This window comes from Alosa alosa, chromosome 19 (genome assembly GCF_017589495.1).
Source record: "Alosa alosa isolate M-15738 ecotype Scorff River chromosome 19, AALO_Geno_1.1, whole genome shotgun sequence".
Taxonomy (NCBI): domain Eukaryota; kingdom Metazoa; phylum Chordata; class Actinopteri; order Clupeiformes; family Clupeidae; genus Alosa; species Alosa alosa.
Genome location: NC_063207.1, coordinates 23,377,897 through 23,397,440, shown reverse-complemented (window position 1 = coordinate 23,397,440; position 19,544 = coordinate 23,377,897). Strand labels below are relative to the sequence as shown.

Sequence of the window (19,544 nt, the reverse complement as noted above, 5' to 3'; positions counted from 1 at the left end):
AGTGTTTTATTCACGGCACCGGCGGAGACCGTGCTGCTAACAGACACAGTGTAAGGTTACAGAGAAAAGAGTAACTTGCTCACAAACAGAAGTAAAAAAAGCACATGAGTAAAGCATACAGCACACCCATATATGAAATGTCTTACTACAATAACATCATCCATAAAACTAAAATATCTCAAAGTGAATCCTTGTTCCCCTTGTTCCCACATCAATCGGTCTTGAAACAGAAAAAACTAAGATAACTCTTTAGACATTCTCTAAAACACATCATACTGTATTTGCAAGAAGCCCAACCATAGAAGGTGGGGTTTTATTAGGGGTGTTGTCTTTCTCTTCACAAACTCACCATCAGACCAGAGGATAATATGGAAAACAAGCAATGCCACACTGGTTGTTCTGGTTCCGGGCCATCTTGATGTAGCCTTGTTCTCCCCAGTGGACACCCCAGCTTCACATTAAGCACACCATAAAGCACTTACTAAATCACACTCATATGGCGTACATATTAAAATGTTTACTAAATAGACACATATAATTTTACAGCAACATTAGTAGTAGCAGAACTGCAGAACTAGTAGAAGTAAATAAGTACAGAAGGATAGGGGAAGGCCTATCTCTTGAGCATCAACCTGTTCAACTCATTTTATACAATGCCTGTTACACTACAATTGCTGTTGATCACTCAGAGGCTGGGGGATATGATATATTTAGGTGATAACACCTACATAACCCACCATTTTAGTGGTGTCCCTAACACCATTCAAAATAATTAAAAAAAACTAGATGGACCATATAGCATAACAAAATATGACTGCCGCTCAGTCCTGTACATCCTCTCCGCAAAATTAAAATCACACTTCACTAGTTCACATTCCTGAATTTGCATAAAGACATAAAAGCATAATACATAAAAGCATAATAGAAAAGCATGTTTGGCGAGGTCTCTGGCCATGGTCCTGAAGGGCTTCAGCGAATCGTGCGAGTCCACCTCAAGGCAGGAGTCGGGCAGGATTCCGCCATACACCCCCTTATTCTTTAACTATGGAAGACGGGAGGCGTAAGGGGAGGTGGTGGGTTGCGAGCGGAGTAACACCGATGCTGCAACTTCGGCAGGTAGACTGCGAATAAATAACCTGACTGATTAAAGAAGGAGGCGTGGCAAATTCCGTCACGCTCCTCCCGAACTTCCGTTTGTAAAACGCCATTTCACTAGTTCACATTCCTGAATTTGCATAAAGACATAAAAGCATAATACATAAAAGCATAATAGAAAAGCATGTTTGGCGAGGTCTCTGGCCATGGTCCTGAAGGGCTTCGCGGAATCGTGCCGGAGTCGACTGCGCAGGCAGGAGTCGGGCAGGATTCCGCCATACACCCCAAAAATTGCATTTGAAGATGAAGGACCCTATGGCAAGAACCACGCTGAGCAAATTCAATGGAAGTGCGCGAGGTGCGCTTTCCTCAGATCAGAGATTTGATCTGATATATGAGTGATAGGCATCGGAGGACCACCGGCCGAGAGTTTTGAGGGCTTGATCGGACAGACCGTTATTTGCCGCAGTGGTGGCTGCACCAATCCTAAAAAAATGAGATAAGTAACGGTCTGCTGGGATTCCGACTTGCGTTAGAACAGCTTTGAGCTGCATTGGAAACCAGAAGCAAGTGACAGAGCGTCCGTCGTCTGTAGCAAATGGGGGATCTAATGGGGATGTGATAGAGGAACGACTTGAATTAAGACAGCCAGGGGTGCCTGTCGTCTATGGCAGATGGAAATCTAATGATGCAAATGCCAATCTATGAGCTGACATTCAAAACAGCAAACTTGATTGGCAAGATCCCTAACCAGGGTGAAGGAGTGCTTAGCGGATTGGTCAGACCACCAGCCACGGTGGTGGCTGTACCAATATCCTGAAGTAATGGGAAGCTTGAGAGCTAACTTAACAGGCATGCACTTGCACACATAACATGCACTTAACATGACATGCAGGGCATTGAGCTAGCAGTTGCAGAGCTCGGAGTCAGTGCAGGAGAGTACAGCTTGCAGTTGCAGAGCTCGGGGTCAGTGCAGGGGAGTACAGCTTGCAGTAGCAGAGCTCTGGATCAGTGCAGGGGAGTACAGCTTGCAGTAGCAGAGCTCGGGACCAGTGCAGTGGGAATAGAGGACTGATGTAGTTGCTGATGCTCATGGCATGTGATTCGAAGATTTGTGAGTGATTCATAAAGTTAACATTCCAAATTACGATCTACAATTCTGCTGTTTGGCAAGATCCCTAGCCAGGGTCATGGAGTGTTTTGCAGGGATCTTGCAGGAGTGTACTGCGCTGGCAGGAATCAAGCAGGATCCATGTCATGTGATCACCCCAAAAAATGCAACCCAATTGAAAAGACCCTGGCTAGGACCATGTAGGCTATAGATAAGGTGATCTGAAAGGCATCTAAGGCGCCTAGAGTATTTGAGCAAGTGCTCGGGTAGACCGTTATTTGCCTGAATGAAACCTAAACAGTCTGTGCCAATACCAATATGCGTTGGTAGATATCAGAGTTGCCCTTAAAACCAATGAGGGTTACATGTGCAAAAAATGTCAAATATATGCTATAAGGGGAACTTAGACATTACATAGCGTACACATGGTCTGAATATAAGGATAGTTACTGAAAGGTGATAAATGGGTGTTACAGGTTTCTACTTTGCTGTATTAAGTTTGTAGAGAACACTGAGCTACCTAGCATTATGGTAGCCGATCTAGAGAATAAATATGAACCTGTAGCAAACAGCAACAGAGGCAGTTTGCATTCAAGAGCATGAGAAGAAATTTAGAGAATGAGAGAAAGCGGCTAGGCTGGAGTAGGTTAGGCATTGACATGAAGATTAGTACAAGTGAAGAGCCTGAAGAGCCATCTTGAAGCTAAAACTGATTCATGATGTTAAGAAATCCCATGCTTGGCAGAGTCTATGGCTCAGCCAAATTGCTCTGGGGGTATCGTGCAGGAGTCACTGTGCAGGCAGGAGTCAGCAGGATCCGTGTATACAGCCCAAAGATGAGGGCAACTAAGGCACTTTAAAAAATGAAGCAAAAGGGTTAGTAAAGAGCAAAACATGAAGAGCAGAAAGAGAAGATTGACCTGGGTGTGATCTGAAAAACATTGTTAGAAGGATGCGGTGACCAGTGTTTCCCACAGAATTGAATTCCAATTGTGGTGGTTGGTTTGCAGAATTAACTTGAATGGAACAGTTTTTATCAAATTAGCACAGCATGGTTATGATGCTAACCAGATTTAAGCACAATTTAATACAACCTGGAAAATCATTGTGTGGTGGTCAATGTTGATATTGTGGTAGGCCGCTACAAATAAGTCAATGTATGGGAAACACTGGGTGACCCCATGGGTGGTGGCACCAATCCAGGGAAAGAGGGGTGAGGGAGAACCAGGGACACGGTCCCTGGCTGGGGAAGAGACACGGGCACGAACGCGGTTCACGCCGGTGGGAGATGATGGGGAAAGGGAAAAGGTGGTGACGCGGTCGCTACAGGGGAGGGGGAGGAGGATGCACAGCACCCTGGGTCTTGATTAGCTGGATTAGCTGAAATGGAGAAAAGAGACCGCAGTAGTGGAAGGCAAGGTAGAGGGCTGCACGCGGGCACCCATAACTTGCTGGGTTGACAAAGCATGTTGCATGGACAAAGGGAGAGACGCCGGAGGAACGGAGCTCCACACTACGGCACAGGTGCTTGGCTAGCAGGAGGGAAAGAGAAAAGGATTGAGCTTAACACTCTGACTGAGGACAAGTTTCAGGAGAAAATCGGGAAAGTGTTGGCCTTGATTTGAAATTGTTTAAGAATGTATGTTTCATTTTAGCCAACACCTATCAAGCAATTCAAAATGAGCGAATTACATTTAGCCACAAAGTACAATGGAGACGATAGTAGTCTTGTAGTTGTAGGCTGTTGCTTACAACATGCTTTGATGATACAGGCCTAACACCCCAGGATAGTCCATATAATTACATAGTTGTGATAATTGAATTTGAGTAATCCAGGGATAGCAATAGCGCCAATTTAGCAATATGAGGTGCTATGGAAACCAGGAAGTAATTAAAATACTGTAGCTAACGGCAAGAGAAGTGGTGAGCAGCACATTATTAGAGAGGATTCCAAGGAACAGCAGAGCTACACGCTGGTGTAGGTGCTTCCATGGTCAGCTAGGAGTGTAACAGAGCAAAGCTACACGCTGGTGTAGGTGCTTCCATGGTCAGCTAGGAGTGTAACAGAGCAAAGCTACACGCTGGTGTAGGTGCTTCCATGGTCAGCTAGGAGTGTAACAGAGCAAAGCTACACGCTGGTGTAGGTGCTTCCATGGTCAACTAGGAGTGTAACAGAGCAAAGCTACACGCTGGTGTACCCCATGGTCAGCTAGGGAAGGCTTTAATATGCTGGCACTCTCAACACAGAGGAAGGCGCAAAAACTCCCAAACACTTTAAAGGAGAAAAAATTCCTTCCTTGCCCTCTTAGCAATGAGCGACAGAGCAACAGCTCCTGTGTATCAGCTGCCTTACGGCCAAAGCCGGCATTGAGGTGGGGTAAAAGCGGCAAAACTGACCTCAACTCCGCATCTCACACACACTGGGACGATATTTGCGCATGTCTGGATCAGAATGATACCAGATTGTTGCGGCACAAAATCTGGCCGAATGACAGTTCAGCTTGGTGTTCATTAAAGGTTAGCATCATGAACACCGCAGCGCAATGCGTTCAAAACTAATGCATATTGAACTGTTCTTATCACGAATCAAACGCCGAGATAAGACTCTTTAAACAGGCAAAGTGGTAGCAGTCAGCAACATGTAGATGCGTTAGCTGTAGAACGCAACTGAGTTGGCTAGCTGTTTGTTATGTAGGTCTACTACTTATCTTTAATGGAGACAAAAAAAATCGTCACAGCAATTGAGACTTAAGTTATTATTGAAATCATGTAGCAGGAAATAGCCTACAAGCTAAGCTAGAACCCACTGCATAGCCCACGGTGACACACACACTGACTAGCAGGAGTAGAATCAAAATCAAAACAGTAGGCAAGGTAATTTTAGCTAACGTTATACAATTACCCTTGGCAAACGGCAGCAGTTTGTAGCCTAGTACCAGAGAATGTCTAATAAGGGGAGAACTGCCACTCTCGGAAAACTTCCGGTTTCTGAACTGGTTGCAGTTCCTTCTGTGGTTCCACATGAGGGCGCTCGTCCACGAGTGCAGAATGTATGGAGGTCTATGGAGCTGTACCCCTCAAAATCCACTTTTCTTGGGATATAATTTTTTTTCAAGTAATTTGAGTATTGCATTCGAAAGGGGAGGCAACGAAAATACACTTGGTTGAGTATTATATTTTTTAAAGTCACTTAATTGTTCTAAAAAGCCTTTCAAATGTGTCAATGACGTCATTCATTAGCACAATGCTAGCGTGTTATGTGCAACAACGACCCCACCTGTAAGAAATCAAAAAGAACATAAGTACTCGTTCTTTCAACTTTTGACCTATAACCCATGTCGTAGTTATACAAACTACAATCAAATCTGAGATTTGTCAACGACAATCAGGTGAAAGAGACCAATTTAGCGGTCTAGCTCCATTGACTCCCATTCATTCTGCACTCATGGCGATCGCCCCCAGTGGAACTCTGGTGGAACTGCATCCAAAATTCGGTACAATGGGACTTAATACGGAGTGGCAAGGCTCTCCGTAGACGGGTTCTGCTAGTACCAACTTCATGTGTACAGTAGGCTAACCATTAGCCATCTGCAATGAGGGAAAGCTAGTTGCTTGCTAAAACAAAGTGGCAAGAGATGTAACGTGTTAGAAGTTACAAGCTGGGACCCACGCAAATCACGGAATACAGGCACATTGGCTACTGAAACAAATTTGAGTGACAAACAACTTAGGATAGACAACACGTTGGTTAACACAATTCCAAGCAAACTTTACCAAAAAACCACGAAGGACTGGAAACCTGATTTATCAGAAATGTCCCGTCTATATAACATGGCCGCTTGCAATGTTCAAGTGTGATTCACGGGATATTTAGCCTATGTAGCAGGGTTAATTATGCTTCCCTGAATTTCCCCATCGTTTCTACAAGTTCTATGGACATATTTTGTAGTTTCCCATGCCTCTGAGGTACAGTAGGTCGTAGGGGGGTGTGGCTTGGGTGTGGCAGGGGTTGGTTCCCGCGCTGAAGACCCCTTAAGTGTTCATGTAGCCCCCTCCTCTGCCTCTTTTGCTACTGTCCTGAGGCAGAGGTATGTGGAGTCTTGCATACAATACATCATATCTTTTATATACTTGTATTGTGCATTTTTCACAAATAACTGTTTTCTGGTGTTGCACACCTTATATACGAGTTACGTTTGTTTAATCACTGTTTTTATGTTAGCTCGTTACACAATGCATATTACCTCAGTTTTACATGCTACAGTCTGCTAACGTGGCTGCAGGTGTAGCGGCGTTAACTAGCTAGCTTACAGACCTTCATACTGGTGAATTGACTGAATGTATTTAAACGTGGGTTACCTGTTTGATTGGCAGGAGCTGTGACGTGACTGGCTCGCTCCCTGCCTGATTTGTGTTTGTTTTGTCATATATTCCAGGTATGCCATGTTTGTTTTATGTACTTTTGTTATTGTCTTTTTTCACATGTACTTTTATGGCGATTCCGCGAACCGCGCGTCTCCGGGTTTTGCCGCCTCTTTGCTACTGTCCTGAGGCAGAGGAGCTGTGACGCGACTGGCTCGCTCCCTGCCTGATTTGTGTTTGTTTTGTCATATATTCCAGAGAGCAATAAATATTAAAGCAAACGTCGGTTGTGGCGTCCATCTCTATTCCACTACAACACAACGCAGAGTGATCGAGGGAGGGGAGAGACGACCTCTGTTACACCTACACTGACTTCAGTTCATCCTATGCCTCCAGACAAGCAGTAGTGGCTACTCCGTGAGCCTAACTATTAACACAGCCAATGTGACCGAAAAGTTGTTAGCTAAAAACAGGCAAATAGCAAAACAAGTGCCTTTATCTAGTAGGCTATACATGTTTGTGACATGTATATCAACATTCAGCAGGAACAAGTGGGCATGTAAAGTGGGCTTTACAAACAGCTCTAATACAAAGCAACAAGATAAGAACTACCTCCCTCCATAGTTTCCCACGCAACCTAGACCATGAAAGTCTGTAACAGATAGTGGGCAGCAAGTTCTGCTTGAGACAAGCGAGCAAACCGGTATAGTCACTGCGAGCGGAGTAACACCGATGCTGCAACTTCGGCAGGTAGACTGCGAATAAATAACCTGACTGATTGAAGAAGGAGGCGTGACAAATTCCGTCACGCTCCTCCCGAACTTCCGTTTGTAAAACGCCATTTGTCAATTTGTCTCCATCACCTATTCCCTACTCTTGCAACTTTTGTGTATGCTTGTATGTGCGTGCCTGTGTGTGTGCATGCATGTGAGTGTGTGTGTGCATGCATGTGAGTGTGTGTGTGTATGTGCGCGCATTTGTATGTATCTCCTATAGAGCCTGACCAATATTTGAGTTTTTCAAAAACAAACACAATGTAAAAATGTTCTCCCATAACAAGGTTCTAATCAAGGTGAGGCATTATGTACAGTATTTGAATAGGCCTAACTATCGAGTTTCCTAATGAAAGGCTCTTCATATACAATACATTTTTTTAAGAAATAAAAGAGTGTATAGAATAGAAAGAATAGTAAGAATAAAAGTAGATAGATAGATACTTTATTGATCCCCAAGGGGAAATTCAAGAAAAAAAGTGGTCTTTGTTCTGTGATAACCACATTGCCAAAAGTTACATTGTGAGCAGTTTATGCAATTCAGCTTAACTAAACTATACATTTTGTGATCAGGCGGACCACAACTCGGTCACCGCTGATGCGGACCACGGTATACCGGTGTGTATCCTGACCACATCGCTATAGGCTACCATTTGATGATAACAAGGGTATCACTGGGTGTTCCCTCATAGGCCACACAATCACTATTCAATTCCTACATTAATCTAAGTTCATTGTTAATTCCAGAAGGAATAAATATGGTTGAAGTCTATAAAGTTTATTAAATCACAATAAATCACAATAAAGAGAAAAAATATCAGGATGTAGTAAGTATGTCAGAATGGCCTACTGTAATCACCATAAAAAGTAAGAAATATGAAGTCTTACAGACAGACTACCTAATGAAATAATAGCAATTTATTTTGCATGCATTAAGTGTGTGGGAGTCCAGTCTGAATACTATAGCCTACCTACACCTTTAAGTTAATTGACCTAATACTGTACACGTCTCTGTGCCAGTAGCATCAGAAAAAACTTGCCCAGTTATTTCTATAAGGACTTCATTATGCCTGGGATATGAAGCCATGTAGCATCATCCACAATTAGTTGTGATGACTTTGTACCCAAGATTGTATTTTATTGGTGAGTTAATAATGAGAAATTCAACTTTATTGAACTTATTTATCCTGTGGTTGGTTAATATTATTACACTGCATCACTGCATCACTGCATCACTGGCGAAGAGAGCTCAGCGCCGCCTGTACTTCCTGCGAAAACTCAGGCGAGCAAGTGCTCCACCAGCCATCATGACCACATTCTACCGAGGCACCATTGAGAGCATCCTCTCCAGCTGTATCGCTGTGTGGGGCGGAAGCTGCACTGAATACAACAGGAAAGCCCTGCAGCATAGTGAACACAGCTGGAAGGATCATTGGTGCTTCACCCCCCCTGAAGGACATTTACACCACCCACCTCACCCGCCGGCGACCAAAATTGTGAGTGATGCAAGTCACCCCGCCACAATCTGTTTGATCTACTGCCCTCTGGGAAGAGGTACAGAAGCCTGCGCTCCCGCACTACCAGACTCACCAACAGCTTCATACACCAAGCTGTAAGGATGCTGAACTCTCTCCCTCCTCTCCCCCCTCCACCCTCAGCTACATAACATCCTGGACATTGGACCCACAATGGCCGCCTGCACTACTCCACCTGCACACTTGAACACTTGCACACTTGTACACTTTACAACTTGGTGTTGTTGTCGTTGTTGCACCACTATGCCACTTTCTTCTTTATTACTTAGGTCAAACAGTATTTTATAGTATTTTACAGTATTTGCACTAGTATTTTATTGACTGTCTATGCACAATTTGGACAAAATTTTGCTGCTCTTATTTTTTCATTATTATATGTGCCCTCTTATTTACTTATTTACTTACTTTTTTGTTTACTTGAATGTTATGTTTGTCTGCGGACTTAAAATTGGTCAAATATGTCTTGTCTTCACCGTGGGATAGTGAGAAACGTAATTTCGATCTCTTTGTATGTCTGGAACATGTGAAGAAATTGACAATAAAGCTGACTTTGACTTTGACTTTGACTTAGGCTATAGCTAGCATTAACTAGCTGACTAGCAAAGGGAGTTTGTCATTAGCTTCCTGTTGCTTAAATACCAGAGAATGCCAATTCGTGTCTGAAGTACTGTAGGCCTAACCTAATAATGTCAACACTGTGCCTAGTGGCATGAATCTACCGCGCACCAAAATAACCTCAAAAATGTTAAGTTTTGTATTGTTTCTGTTGCTCACTCACTTTGGGCTTGTAGTCGAGGCCGTTTTCTGGCATAATAAGTAGAAGGGATGCTGTCTTGTATGGTTGTCTTCTTCGACTGAGGAGGGCTGTCAATCAAATTTCACTCTTCAAACACAGCCAATCACAGCAGAGCTAGTACCAAACCTGGTTACCGCCCCCAAGTAGAGCAGAAATTCACTTCGCGCGAACAGACATCAACTTCGAGAGAGCTGAGTGATTTTCGAGTGAGCGCTGGTCAGATTCCTCCTCGCTCGCAGCATATTTTTCCTCGCTCGGGGAACAGTTTCCTCTGAGTGTGTGCGCGCAGGGAGTATTTGCGCGCTTGCAGTGAATATTTACGAGTGTGAAATAATATAATATGCCCGTATGCATGTTTTATCGCTCAAGTGCTTTATGGCACTTTTCTGTCGCCATAGTCTTGACACTTCAGAAATCGGTGTATATCCATTTTAAATATCCATTCATTATCCAAACTCATTTGCATTGAGATGTGGTGTGACTAATCTTTGATGCTTCCTGCTGACTGCCGCAAGACGATTGGTCACTGACACCATAATGCAGCGCAATATGGATAAACTATGTTGCTCAGGCCAGGTCCAACAATATGAAACCATAGATAATTATAAAACGACATAAACTTAACTTAGAATTGTTGGTAACACTTTACTTGACAGTATCGACATACAGTAAGAGTGACATGATACTGTCATGACACATGAACCCTAACCCTGACATCTACGTAACCCTAATCCTAACCCTAACCTGCTATGATAAAAACCGTATGACACTTAATAACAGAAGCATTATGTCATACATATGTCAACATTTATGACATATTAATGACAGTGTCATGTCACTCTTATGTCGATACTGTCAAGTAGAGGGTAACCCATACCTGTCAACATTTAGCTTTTTTTTGTGGGGGGGGGGGTGCAGTCAGTGTTTGTACCGGATCAGTGTTTGCATATTTAACATGTTTCATACACGTGTTTCAACACTGCATTTCGGTCGTTGCTTTTACCTTACCGAAAGCCTATGCATGCCAGGATGTATCCACCGAAATGGCTTGCATAGTTTGTTTAGGCTATTAATGTGTTGTATACTGTTAAGTACATGCCTAAATTTGTGGTCCATTTGTGGAAAAACACTTAAGATACGTTAAAACGAGTATGAGCTGGTAACTGACATTTTAAACAAAACGCCCACACACAACTGAACGAGGGGAGGCAGCGTGACCCCATGCGTATGACGTGTCGTGCAAGTGGATTGGTACCGTCAGGCTGCGCAGTCGGCACCCGCTTCCTTATTTGGGTTTTGGGGTGCTAGGTTTTAGCCTATGACAAAACGGTTGGAATTGAAAGTAAGTGATCGTGTATGTGTAGGGTGTAGTTCATACACAATCTGGCAACCTGAGAGATGTCAGACTAACAGAAAAAATGAATGGATCAATGATTTTAAAATGAAGTTTGATGGCCATGCAAATTACGGGAGTTTTCCGGAAGAAATAACAAAACCGGAGGGTGCTGGGAGATGACCTTGAAATACGGGAGAACCCGGGGAAAACGGGAGTGTTGACAGGTATGGTGTAACCGAATTGTTTATGAACGGTATGCAATTTAAAGGTGGATAGCCTAAACGCAACTCGAGGTCTAGTGACGCCCAGAAGCTGAGCACCCCTGAGCCTAGAATTTACCCTGAGTAGAAGTAAAGAAGTACAGAAGAATAAGGGAAGCACACCTGTTCTTCACCAGCCAGTAGTCTTTTCCATTTTCAGTTCCGTAGCCGACAGCCAACACGGCATGATTAGTCTTAGAACTGCTGCAGTGAGGCTCATTGTAGACACCTGACATTAATCAATCAAGCCATCAATCATTCATTCAATAATATCTGTTGTATTTTAGTTTGATATACTAGCCTATAATACAACTATGTGAGGTGTGTTCAGATGAATAGTATTGTGTGCACTGGACATTAATACATGTATACTGTGTGTGTATATATATATATATATATATATATATATATATATATATATAGCCTATATATATAGCCTGACAGCACAGAGAGGCGTGCGTACAGGACAACCTAGATGAACGTGCGTACAGGACATAACCTACTAGATGAAAGTGTGTACTGGACATAACCTACCAGATGAATAGTACTAGAAGGACTTCGGTCCAGCATCAATGGAAACAGACACAGGTCCCACGTATGCCACATATGCCTTTAAAGTTCCTTCATCTCCATACGGCAACCTCATATATCCACTGCAGGAGGCACCAATCCCCGACTTTGTGAAACGGCAGTATGACCCCTGTCAAATTAGGTCAACAAGGTGTGATGTTGGCTGGTTTCTGATTGTGAAATTTGGAAACCGTTTTTCCTAAATAGATTACCCGTGGACTTTCCCTGACTTTCCCTTAAACTGATTTTGAGTCTCTTATCGAGAAAATACAGTTACCATATATACTTCTCTCATGTACGATTGAAACTTGCATGCTCATGACATCATTTTAGTATTCATTTTGAAAAAAAAAGGTTTATTACAGAGACGTACAGTGAGATACAAGGTTATGACGCCAGTCACACAATGTTTCTCTGGAAATAGAAATGTTCCATTTAAAGGCTTAAAATGCTTCAGATGTAAAGTTATTCACTGTTAAAGTGACGCCAAAATGAACAGGGGTCAATGGAATGCTAACTCCAGGTGAAGACTTATTAGCCTCAGAGCCTCCCATAGGGGGTTCACTTTTCGAAGGTTTGCTTACCCCCCTGGTTACCATGCTAAATAAGTGGTTGTTATGCTGGTTGATAGGGTAAGTAAGATGGTTGCCAGGGCGTTGCTAGGGTAATCATAGTGGTGCAGCAACTTAAAAGGAACCTGTTCTCTGTCTTTCTCCATTCAACTGAATCTCACCTTTCTCATTCCTACTTTCTCTCACTTCTTTGATTGACATTTCCCCTTTTTATATTTTGGATGTTCTGTTTAATCTATGCAAACATTTTCAAAACTAATCCCACTGTACCTGTCCCTCATAAGGATAAGATGCTTCAGTGTCTATCCCACCGTTGTCGCTGACATACTGGAAAGCCTCGTGCTTATAGCCTCCATTGCAGCCCTCGTTCCCATATGACCAAGAGCAGTCCACCAGCTGCTGTTCACTCAGAGAGTGGCGGTACCCATATTTTATACAGTGGTGGGTCTCCAGTGCACCTGTCTGAAAAACAGAAGAGAAAAACTTGAACACACACACTAACACACACACTAGCACACACACACACCGTGTGATCTCACATATCAGTATAACTCACTGCACTGAAGGCCCAGTATGATCCACAGTAGCCTTGATTTTTGACATCCGTCACACAGCCAGTTTTCCTCCAGTCTGAAGCTGCAGGCAGCTCAGCACCCTGTTTTTGTCTGAAGGACATCTTGCCTTGCCCAGATGGAGATACAGTGACATTTGGAGGAACCAAGTCTCCCAGGAGAACACGATATTCCTCATAATCCTGTCAGAAGAAGAACAGCAACAAAGAAGAGTGAGTAATTAAATTGTTGAATTAGAGGTCATTACAAAATAGTTCAAAACACTTTAACACTCATTAACAACACAATTTCAACACTACAAAATAAAAGATCACATGGCGAGCTCGAGGCACCAAACTAATTCAATAAACTTCCTTGCAAATGAATTATTTAGTCAAATGGATCCAAATACATAAAAACAATTAACCCTGGTTGGAATTGGAACAAAATCAATGTAGAAACATCTCATTTGCAGACCTTCCCTTGGAAAACGAATAAAATCACTACATCATCACTACCACTGAACAAGTTCACTCCACTCTGGGACAACCCATCATGTTGTAGAACAAACCTATTCACTTTTCCATATGGAAACAAAAGGGAGTCACACACCTTCAACACCTCTTTGAGAATTATCAACTCATGTCATTCAACACACTCATACAGAAATATGGGGTTGGGAGAAACCAAATCATCTTAGATTAAGAAGATAAAACCAGTTCAACCTACTACACAGTACAACCCTCTCAGCTAATTGAAGAATTTATGAAAATCAATAATTTCCCAAATTTAACTTCCAAGCTATACAGTGCCAAGAAAAAAATGAGAAAAAATCCAACCTTTAAGGACACCAATTTTCTTTGTGAATTAATAATGTATTGTAAATAAATAAATGTTCTTCATTACAATACAGGGTGCATAAGTATTCATAAACCTATGTAGAGTAGAGGCAAGCAGATTTTTATTTTTAAAGGCCAGTTATTTAATGGATCCAGGATCCTGATAAAGTTCCCTGGGCCTTTGGAATTAAAATAGCCCCACATCATCACATACCCTTCACCATACCTAGAGATTGGCATGGTGTGTGCTAGTTTGATTTGCATTGAGGTCAATGAGCATCAAACCAGCTACTAGGCTAACTGAAATACATGAAACATGGCTCTTTTTCCATTTGAACATATTGTCATCAACATTAACACACTTTAAAATGACCCATTTTTCGAATTTGGATATATTTCAAAATTGGAAATCGAATGAACGAAAAAGTACACGGACCCAATTACAGTAACTACATGAAAACTTCACTGTTGTTTCATGAAATGTCATTTACGTTTTGACTACATCAACAGTTTCTATTATCTGATGTGAAACAAGAGGCTATCAGCTTCGCTACCAGGATGTCTTGGTCCGTTCGAGCGTATGGGGAGTGACGTACAGTAAGCAGAGAAAATATGGTTGACTTGGATGTGGGCGGGACTTGATGTCAAGCCCCGCCTTCCCGCGGGCTGCAGCGAGATGTAGCCTACTTGGAATCTAGAGCGAGCGAGCAAGAGTGCGCACGCGAGACAAGACTTCAAATTGTGTATCTGAGTGTAGCGCATACATGACGGAGAGTGAGAAAGAGAAGGGTGGTGCATGTGTGCCTGAAGCGCATCCAAGACAGAGAGCATCCTGTCCTCTTTCGCTAAATCAACCAATCAGTTTTCAGTGTAGGTGGGCTTTTATCTTGTTTCTCCCGAACTATTATTATTATTATTATTACCCTGATTTCTGGGAACATATTTGTAAGAGCACCTTCTCCATGACAACTTGCACAAACCTACAGCTTATACAATATAAAGTCATTTACAGAACTCAAAATAAAATGTTTAAAATGGAACTTGTCAACACAGATATCTGTTTAAAATGCACTTTAAGTAGCACAGACAACTATCTTCACGCCATCTGGCCCTGTCAAAAAGTTCACTCTCTTTGGATCACAGTTACTGAGACACTCTCCACCAACCTGAGCTACAGAATCCCACCATCTTCAACACACTGTCTCCTTGGCGATATCTCCAAAGTTCACATCCCATCAAATTCAGAAATCCGTTGCTTGTTTCTCTAACTATTGATAAGAAAGTAGTCCTCCAAAACTGGAAATCAAGGAATTCTTGTCACATCACTCACTGGACTATTCTAATTTCAGATTACATTTCAATTGAAAAAAGCAAAAAACTAATGCTCATAAAAATGCTCACGCTCAAAAAAATAAAATGCCTTTGAAGACATCTGGAACCCATTACTAACTTTTCTAAATTCAACCAAAACAAGCCGTGTATATTACACATACCCCTTTCCTTTCCTGTCCTTTGTCCTGTGTTATTCTGTTTTACATTCACTATATGGTGCTTAAACAAAAAGGTCATTAAAAAATGGTAACTTGTGAAATTGGGATGGAAGTGAAAGTGGATACATCTTGAATTCTACAATCCTGGTATAAAATTAGATTAGATAATAAAATAGGCTGCAAAATTATATTTTGGTAAGCGTCTGCAGTCACTTTGGGAGTAATCCTGCTATTTAGATGTGTTACTTTTTAAAGACATTGATAGATTGTCCTACCATGTCGGAGAAGTGGTTCATGTCCATGCGGTAGGTCTTGATGCCCTGGTCAGCCAGGATGTTGTGGCTCAGAACAATGCGGCGGGTGGAGAGCCAGATGTCTTTGCGCTGGGCCTCCTCCTCAGGGGTCCTGTAGACCTTACCTGGTTACACGTAAGGGATAATGTATAGAACGCCGGTCATTAGTGGGAAAATAAGTCCCGACAGGGCGAACCGGACCCCGACGTGCAGCGGAGGGGTCTTGTTCCGCCCTGAAGGGACTTATTTTTATTATTATTATTATTATTATTATATATGATAATACAGATAACTATTAATATGTCACCATTTTATACATACTGTATGAAGAGTTCAGATGCGAAAGCCTCTTAATGTCACCTCCATCAAAAATGAGATAACGATGGTGAGTGAATGCTCTCTCCACATAGTATATGTCAATCAAATAATTTTGCTTCAAACCCCACTAATTAACACTCTCTTCCTAGTCTGAAATTTCAATTTGTAGGGAAAAACCTATAGGAGCCTGCTTAAAAAAAAATGCTCATTTAAAAGAAAAATGGTCAGATGTATTTAGAGGGTTTTTTTCATCTGAACTCTTCACATTTTTTATAAGCTTCTGTTTATACATACTACCCGGTATTACACATAATGTTGTAATTGGCATTGAATGGCATTTTGCATTGATATATACGGTATGTAGCAAAAAAAGACACCCCCTCACCAAACTTGAGTTTCCATGTGTGAAACTCCAGGTCCTCCAGAGAAAGGCTGGCACAGCTCACCACTGCCAGAGAGGCAACTGCGATTAGCAACAGCTTCATGCTGAATACAAAAACAAAAAAAATATGGTAAAATTATAAAACAGTTTACATTGTCAAGTACAGTGTATGTGTGTGTGTGTATGTGCGTGCGTGTGTTTGAAACAGAAAGCGCAAGAAAGAAAGACGGAGAGAGTCTGAATCATTTTCACCTGCTTGAGAGTCTTGGGACCTCCAATAGATGGTGATGAGAGGCAGTTTGACAGATGACTATTAAAACATACTCTTTTATCCTGAGAAGAACGATCACGCCCACTGTTTTAACCACTCCACCCTCCTGAATAGCGTGACCAACGACCACAGATCATAGGTGACCACAGGCCACCGACCAGGCAAAAGAAGGTCTTTGACTTAGACTTTGCAACATTTTTCATTGAAAAAGTTGCTAAAATAAGTGCTCAGTTTGATGAACCTTCTCTATAGGGAGGCCTTTGCCTTGTGTTAGCATGACGGCATCGTTGGACTCTTTCTCTCCTCTTGATGAGGACGCAGTCTCTCAACTGCTTTAGCGAAGTTGTCCAACAACATGCCCTTTGGATCCTGTCCCGTCCATTTTTCTACAGTCTATCGCACCTGCTGTTCTAACAGCAGTCACACATGTGTTTAATGCTTCACTCAGTTCTGGAATAGTTCCTCTTTTAAACAAGCAAGGGTTACACCTTTGCTACAGAAAAGTACACTTAATCCAACTGATGTGAAGAACTACAGACTTGTCTCCCTTCTTCCTTTCTTGTCAAAGGTTTTGGATCTTGGTCTTCGATCAAGTATGTGACTTCTTTTATCAGAATAACCTAAGTGACCCTATGCAGTCTGGTTTCAAGAGTAGTCATTCTACTGAAGCTGCTCTTCTGTCTGTGACTGAAGCATTGAGAGTAGCTAAGGCCTCTGCTCAGTCATCAGTGTTCATTCTACTAGATATATCTGCAGCCTTTGATACTGTTAACAATGAAATTCTCCTTTCTACACTATTTGAACTGGGAATTTCTGGGAAAGCTCTTGACTGGTTTGAATCTAACCTTAACGGGCGTTCTTTCAACGTGTCTTGGCAGGGACAGGTATCAGTCTCATGACCTCACCACAGGTGTGCTTCAGGGATCAGTATTAGGGCCCTTGCTTTTCTCTATTTACACCACTTCCTTACAGTAGGTGAGACCATTCGCTCCCATTGATTTCACTATCACTGCTATGCAGACGACACTCAACTTTACCTATCTTTCCCAACTGATGACTCTAGCGTTTCCCATCGGATTTCTGCATGCCTTAAGGATATTTCAGTCTGGATGAAAGATCAGCGACTTCAGCTTAAAGGCACTCTAAGCGATGCTGGGTAATGTCACTTCTGTTGGCGTTCAAACAAAACAGAAAGCTAGCTCGCTACTTCCTCCCCCTCCCTCCCGTGCTATTGAAACTCTCCTAAATGCGCATCTCGTCGGTGATTTGCTGCAGCAGTTTGTTATGTTTTTATGGGCAAGTTTTGCCCAAGTTGTTTTGTGACTGATTTTGGAGCCTGGGTTGTCCACATAGTCAAAGTCAAAGTCAAAGTCAGCTTTATTGTCAATTTCTTCACATGTTCCAGACATACAAAGAGATCGAAATTACGTTTCTCACTATCCCACGGTGAAGACAAGACATATTTTACCAATTTTAAGTCCACAGACAAACATAACATTCAAGTAAACAAAAAAGTAAGTAAATAAGTAAATAAGAGGGCACATATAATAATGAAAAAATAAGAGCAGCAAAATTTTGTTGAAATTGTGCATAGACAGTCAATAAAAAACTAGTGCAAAGTCAGGCCAATAAGAGGCTTGGGTAGTTCTGTTTGACCTGAGTAATGAAGAAAGTGGCATAGTGGTGCAAGTTATGTAAGAGCAGCAGAAGTGTTGTGTTTTCAGGACAACAACACCAAGTTGTAAAGTGTACAAGTGTGCAAGTGTTCAAGTGTGCAAGTGGAGTAGTGCAGGCGGCCATTGTGGGTCCAATGTCCAGGATGTTATGTAGCTGAGGGTGGAGGGGGGAGAGGGGGAGAGAGTTCAGCATCCTTACAGCTTGGTGTATGAAGCTGTTGGTGAGTCTGGTAGTCTTGGGGCGCAGGCTTCTGTACCTCTTCCCAGAGGGCAGTAGATCAAACAGATTGTGAGCGGGGTGACTTGCATCACTCACAATTTTGGTCGCCTTGGTGGTGAGGTGGGTGGTGTAAATGTCCTTCAGGGAGGGGAGTGAAGCACCAATGATCCTTCCAGCTGTGTTCACTATGCTGCAGGGCTTTCCTGTTGTATTCAGTGCAGCTTCCGCCCCACACAGCGATACAGCTGGAGAGGATGCTCTCAATGGTGCCTCGGTAGAATGTGGTCATGATGGCTGGTGGAGCACTTGCTCGCCTGAGTTTCCGCGAGGAAGTACAGGCGCGCTGAGCTCTCTTCGCCAGTGATGCAGTGTTGGTGGTCCAGGAGAGGTCTTCGCTGATGTGCACCCCCCAGGAATTTGGTGCTGCTCGCCTCTCCACCACAGCACCGTCCGATGGTCAGTGGCAGGTGTTGGGTGTGACCTCTCCGGAAGTCAACAACAATCTCTTTGGTCTTGCTGACGCTCAGCAGGAGGTTGTTGTCCCTGCACCACGTGGTCAGATGGTCGACCTCCAACCTGTATTGAGTCTCGCCGCCCTTGGTGATGAGACCCACCAGAGTTGTGTCGTCCAGCAAATTTCACTATGTGATTGTTGCTGTAGGTTGCAGTGCAGTCATCGTTAGCAGGGTGAAGAGCAGCGGACTGAGCACGCAGCCTTGGGGCCCCTGTGCTCAGTGTGATGCTGCTTGAGGTATTGTTGCCAACACGCACTACTTGGGGCCTCTGACAGAGGAAGTCCAGTAGCCAGTTGCAGAGGTAGGTACTGAGTCCCAGTTTGTCGAGTTTGCAGATGAGTTGTTGTGGTATTATGGTGTTGAATGCAGAACTGAAGTCTATAAACAGCAATCTCACATATGAGTCTCTTTTTTCCAGGTGGGTGAGGGCTGGGTGGAGGGCAGAGCAGATTGCATCCTCTGTAGACCGCTTTGGCTCGGTATGCAAACTGGAAGGGGTCCAGGGTGGGGGAGAATGGCTTTGATATGTGACATGACAAGCCGCTCAAAGCACTTCATGATGATGGGTGTCAGTGCCAC

The 19,544-nt window shown here is 42.9% G+C and overlaps 1 protein-coding gene across 1 annotated transcript; it reads right to left on the bottom strand.

The window, feature by feature from the left end:
• Window positions 1-351: 351 nt before the first annotated feature.
• LOC125283838 (procathepsin L-like) lies at window positions 352-16,386 on the bottom strand. Its single transcript, XM_048227301.1, is given in 7 exon segments — window positions 352-451; window positions 11,392-11,497; window positions 11,803-11,968; window positions 12,681-12,872; window positions 12,967-13,164; window positions 15,566-15,708; window positions 16,287-16,386. Coding segments are annotated over 7 exon segments (1,005 nt in total).
• Window positions 16,387-19,544: the final 3,158 nt, after the last annotated feature.